Below are 6000 nucleotides of genomic sequence, written 5' to 3'. Positions count from 1 at the left end.
AAAAAAGGAAAAGAAAAAGAAAACATTCTTCAAATTGTTCGCACGATGGAGTCCCACTTGGCCTGTCTTGTGAGCTGCGTGTCATCCAGTGCACCATTGCTATCCTGTCCCAGGAAGGATGCTCCTCACCAGACAGACACCCTTGTCCTAGGAGGTCACCTCTTGCTTAGAGTGCACCCGTGTGTCCTGTGCTGCTGCGTGGTGGCCACCGAGCCCAGCACACAGCCACCTCCTTGACAACGTCGGCCTTGGACATCAACACTGATCTTCCAGCCATAAACAGTTGCAGTACTAAGAGCCATCTCCAGCCAAATATCCACAAAAACTCTGCAGAATGGTTCATACGCATTTTTGTCCTTGTAAGGAGATGTGCTGTTTACAAGAAATACAATTAACCAAAGGAAAAAAAAAGACCCTACTGTACAATATTTACATCTAGAGGCTGGGCCAGTATTTGGTCCATAAAATCAATTTAAAAAAAATTCATATAGGAAGTGATCCAGTCCTGTAGGATCTGTCCATCATCAGCTGTTGGTAAAGGTCCTTCCAGGGGAGGCCTCGGGCCTGTAGTCATATTTGTTCAGTGTACTGGGATAATAGGTTGTTGTGTACACATTCGTTTGCTGCAATGGGTAGAAGTTGGTCCTGTCATCTGGTATCAAATTGTTCTTGTTAAGTGTCTGTAAAAGAGAAGAGGAAATGACAGGTATGGCACTGATGCGACATAATCACTCTTATCTACCTGCAGACACCTCCCTCTCACCTGCCTTCTCCATCACGGTCTCTGTTGCAGCCACCACCGCCTTCCCTCCGGTTGGGAGAGTAAGACAGTACATCCTACTTGCTATGGGGCTGGACTGTGGAGGACCACAGCTCCTGCCAGGTCTCCTTCGGTGGACCTGTGCTCAGCTATTTGCTAGGGCCAGAACCTGGAGTCTTCTCCAGGGACCTGGAGTCTCCCGGTAGATGGTGTGTTGTCTGAACATCATTGTCACACAAAACCATGCTGGGCCTACACAAAACTTGGTGACTAATGGCAGCACTCAATCTAATCTCTTCCAAAATGCTCATGTTATGGCCTGCAGCTCCCTCTCAAACCAGTTGCCAAATGGCAGCTTTTTCTCTTTGGAAGAGCAGGTGTGCATTTACCTGATCTCCATCTCCATTGGTAGATATCCAGGTTTGGACCCCCCGATATTAAGTGTGTCACTTCTGTAAGCTACAGTATAAGTAACAAATCATAGTCACTTTTGGAAAAACTAAAATGACTTTAAAAAAATCAACAACCACGTAACAATTGTTGGCAACAACAACATAAAAAATGAGAACCACAAATGCCCCTTTTACAATAAAAATTTAGAAATAGGGTTTTTCTCCCTCCCCTCTTCCCCTCCTTCTTTGCTTTTTGCAAAAATTGCTATTAATCTTTCCATCAGCAAGCAGATGTCCCCCTTCCCCCAGATGAAAGCCCATTGCTATGCCAGCTGTTACCTATGCACAAGGATAAAATCCCATTTTGGGGTGATGCAATAATTTTATGAAGCTTTCTCTTTTGCCTTTTGACATACAGTCACCTGATTTTTGTGAATTTGGCTGAGAAACATCTATGACAGTTTTTTCAACTAACCCCTGGCTTGAATTTTGTATATGTATCTCTGGCCTATGCTGCTCCTAGGTACACCTTTAATGGCTGTCATGCAGGGAACTCACTCCTTTGACCTGTGAGTCAACACTAGGCATGTTTGCTTCAGCATCCTCATGATTGGGGCACAGCACCTTTAAAGAGGGTATGAGCATCTCTCCTGTCTGGAGCAGAGACATGGAGAGGTCTAATGAGGCAACTAGTCCTGAGACCTAACGGTTGTTCTGCCACAATCCAATGCTCCGTGAGGAACCCCTTCAGCTCAGTTCCCTCTTGAGACAAACAGCTCATACCTGACCCAGCTCAAGGAAAGATGAAAATTAATTAACCAACGTCAAGCTCAGGAAATACCCAGCTCCATTAGCTTTACTCCACCCATCTAACTTCAGCCACCTAAACTTCAGGCATCGGGGCTCTGTCAGCAAGGCAAGGAGAAGTCTCCTTCCTGCATGAAGGCAGGGCAGATGATGATTGCCTTCTGGGGAGCCCCTGTCCCCCTCAGCCCTGGCAGCAGTGGGGCAACCTGCTGACAGTGGCTTCCCAGCTTTTAGGAGGCTACAGTTAGGTGAGCGGGGTCTCGCCTGGTACCCGTGCCCGTGGCACAGTCAGGGCATAGCCACAGCCCAACTGTGACTGCTGCAGTGGTCAGAGCTACCCCTAGGCTCAAAAAAGACCACAGGCAGTACATTTATCTCCCAATTTCTTTATAATCGAGTAAATTTACTGCATGAGGAGGGGGAGAGGAGGAGGAAGAAAAGAAAATACTTTCTCCTAATCCAATAGCAGACTGACAGCTACAGCTACCCTGGGAGCTGTGACTCCCAGTTTCATACAGGACATTAGGAGGAAAGGCTTTCCTATGGAAAAAGTACTCTGGCAAAGAAATCTTCCAATTTCTGAACTACTGAATAACTTCTTTTGGAAATGAGCGCTACCTGAAATATCTCATACATGAAAACCAGAGGAGACCCAGCCTCCTCCTGGTCTGACTGCAGTCTCTCCCTGCCTGGACTCTCTAAAACAAGCTCACAGCACGTCACTTGTAGAAACCAAGAAGAGAATTTGTATAGGCATGCTCAAAGTGACAAATATTTCCAAGGAATGAGAATTTTTACCCTTCAATAGGGAAGGAAAAAAAGAAATGTCATGCTTTGCTTCCAGCCACCCAAAGAAATATTAAAATACTGTGGGCAATAGACTGCTGCTTTGTGCTGGAGGCTGGGAAACAAGGAAGCCAGGCTCAGTCCTCCACTGCTTGCTATGCTTCCTTGGGAAATCCAATTAATTGCTCTCTGCTTCCGTGTCTTCTGACCCAGCTTGATAAAAACAATTGAGATCCCCTGTAAAATGCACTCTGCTGAGTACTACCACTGAGTATTTGGGGGAACTGCTCTCTGGTGAACAGCACAGGTGTTCATACCAGCTGTGCATGATGACTGCTATTTCCTATAGGTGTCTCTAGCCCAGGATACCCACTGCAGGCTGTGTCACCCCACGGCCACGGGCTGCCACACTCCCTGACCTCTCTTGAAGGTGGTCCAGCATTCAGGTCACTTTTTGGGATGGTTAAGATTCACGACATGCCAGATTACCACATCTGAAATTTGGTGACATCAAAATCCTGATTTAGGATGGCTCAGGACCATCTCTATCTGAGGACAAGAACCCAAGGGCTCTACATTTTTGGCTTTCAGTTGGAAAATCTGTGTGAGTTTCAACATGTCCCACAGTATTTAAAACATTTCATTAACACAATTTGCATTTTTTTTTCTCTCTCTTGTCTTAACGTTCATATAACATTTAACTAGGAAAAACCCCCACAACTGCTCCTTTGCTCTTTTTGGTTTTATTTTCGATGGAGGGCTTATGTCTTAGGGAAACACCTTATGAAAATGGTTTGGCAGAATTTATAATGCAATTAGCTGCAAAGAATTTGTCTCCGGAAACGCTGCGATGGCAGTACAGTCCTAAATCAGCATGATCAATGTGCACTGCCTTAATATTTCCCCACACAAACTTACCGTCTGTCTCATTTTAATAAATAGATTATTAGGTTCCTTGGCACTAGAAATTGGTTGATATTTTGAAGAAGGGAAATTAGGCAGCAGGGAATTTGAGAGATGTACACACACATACTCATGCACACACTGCAGGAGAAGAGGTGCACAGTTACATCTCTCCGGGTGGGCTCTTGTGCTGTTTTACTCAGAGCTTTCATCCTTGCTCTCATCCCACAGCTCTTCCCTGTGATAGTGCAGAGATGGCCAAAGACTTTCCCTTTGGAAAATATTCCCCCAATGCTATATGGGTTGTGCTGTCAGGTCAGAGCCTCCCTGACAACTCACTAGAATTACTGTGGGGACAAAACCAACCTTCTGCACCCATAGGTGCTCCCATCAATATTTATCAGTCCCAATCGGAAAGGTCAAGAGTCATCACCACCACACAACTACCATCGATCACAAAACTAACACAGACCAAACCCTTGCTCACAGCTCAACTCCTACAAGTTTCTCTTCACCTCAACCGCCTCTGAGCCAAGTCCCCAGTATCAGAGTGGCCAAGAAGTGGTAGCTGAAGACAATGTTCCATAAGTCCTCTTAGAAGGGCCAATCCTTCGGTGCTTTTGCAGGGACTTACCTGTGGCTGCAGTAACTAAGCTGACTAAAGCAGCACAGTGAACACTAGAGCTCAGGCTGCCCTTAGCAGAGGTTTCAAAGAAGGAAAAAAGGCTTGCTTTTGCTGCCTGAGCCCTTCTGCACTACCTTCCTGCACCCTTCAGGGAGCTGTGTTAGTCATCTGAGCACTCATCAGACCTTACTGATGACAACTTTCCTGATACTCGACCTGTATTTTCCCCTTCTTGTTGTCTGCTTCCTCCCATATCAAACACTAATGCCTACCCCTGCCTGCAGCTACAACCTCTTAAGACTGGTTGTTGAGCAAGCAGGATCAGAAAAGACCAAAAGTATGATCAATGTCTACTGCTGAAACATCACTTGGAGCAAAATCTCTGTGCCATACACACAATGTATCTCAAACACTGACGGAAACGTATTTCAGGCCCTCCTTTTGGTCCTATCGTGCCTTGAGAAGAAAGAAGCTTCTGGTAGCTGTGCAAGGGTAATATTCCCCATGCAAAAGAGAGGCCAGACCCTGAGCTAATATGAAAACCTGTAGGATGTGCTCAGAAAAAGTGCTCCATTCAACTAATAACTAGAAACTCAACATGCATCAGTCAAATACTTTTACCTGCTTCCTCCCTTCCAGTATAAGCCATGCCATCCTGGCATATTGATATAATTTGTTTCTTTTGGTCTGTCCACCACTAACCTCAATTCAAGAACCCGTTAGCAGAAGATAAGCCACCAGCATGCACTAACCTAACCAAGTGGATCACTCAAAAGCAGGCACAACTTCAACTGCTTTCTTTAAAAGACCCTTTATTACGTTGCGTTGGCATATGACTAATATATAAAAAAATTTCTCTGACTCAGGAACTCTGCTTTGTCAAGCAGGGATCTTTTCAGACAGACTAAGATGGATACGGTTTTAAGCGCATGTAAAACAGCAGCAGCTTTCTCCATTATATGTGATCTGTCAACTCATCAAAAGGTCCAATCTTGTTGCCAGTGAATTGCATGTCTATGCCAAGCACAACAGAATCCTGAGTATTTAAATATTTATAGAAGTATGTAAACCATTTGTTATCACTGTTGCTGTTGTATTAGAAGTTAGAACTGGAAGAGTCTGAGGGGAAAGTTTACAGATATCCCTCCTGGTGTGCTCCTCTGCCCCCAGTATTCATACCGGAGGCAAAATACTGACATACGCTCGCAGGTTGTTTCTCCCAAGGTCAAGCCAAGCGTCGGATGTGTTAAACATGACTGCACTGTGCCATATGCATACATTTAATTTTGTTCAGCTTTCTCCATTGATATTTTTAGCCTAAGTCATCATTCAGATTTTCCATTTGTTACTTTTTCTCCAGCAATGCTTTGCCATTACTCCCACAAATTCTGCCTCTGCTCCAAATCATTAAGTCATAATCCACTGACCTACTTGCTTACATTCTCCCAAATGTATCCAAACATCTTTGTCCATAAGGCTATGAGACTTTCAGTACTACTCCCATCCTACAGCTGCATGTACAAGCTTTATAAATATTTTTACACACATAAACAGATCAAATGTTTCAATTTTCAATAAACAATCATGAAAATGTCAAAACTTGATTTTAAAAGGCAATGAACATCTCCCCACCCCCAATTAAAAAGAATTCCATATAGTTTTTGAGAAGCTCAAGTGAAAAGAATGCTTCTAAAAGCATCTGGTACACATACAACTAATACCAAAAT

At 44.2% G+C, this 6000-nt stretch overlaps 1 protein-coding gene across 1 annotated transcript in view; it reads right to left on the bottom strand.

Annotated features, from left to right (window-relative positions):
* Positions 1-524: 524 nt before the first annotated feature.
* Positions 525-6000, bottom strand: part of LOC104524926 (semaphorin-5B) — a gene marked incomplete at its 5' end in the record, with an annotated part of 35101 nt that continues 29625 nt past the window's right edge. Inside the window, one exon of the mRNA XM_010167949.2 lies at positions 525-680. Coding sequence (XP_010166251.2) covers positions 525-680 — 156 coding nt within the window. The remainder of the gene's footprint in view (positions 681-6000) is intronic.

This window comes from Antrostomus carolinensis, unplaced genomic scaffold, assembly GCF_000700745.2.
Source record: "Antrostomus carolinensis isolate BGI_N321 unplaced genomic scaffold, ASM70074v2 scaffold1955, whole genome shotgun sequence".
NCBI classification, from domain to species: domain Eukaryota; kingdom Metazoa; phylum Chordata; class Aves; order Caprimulgiformes; family Caprimulgidae; genus Antrostomus; species Antrostomus carolinensis.
Note: the sequence above shows the minus strand (reverse complement) of the source record. Positions and strands in the feature narration are given on the sequence as shown.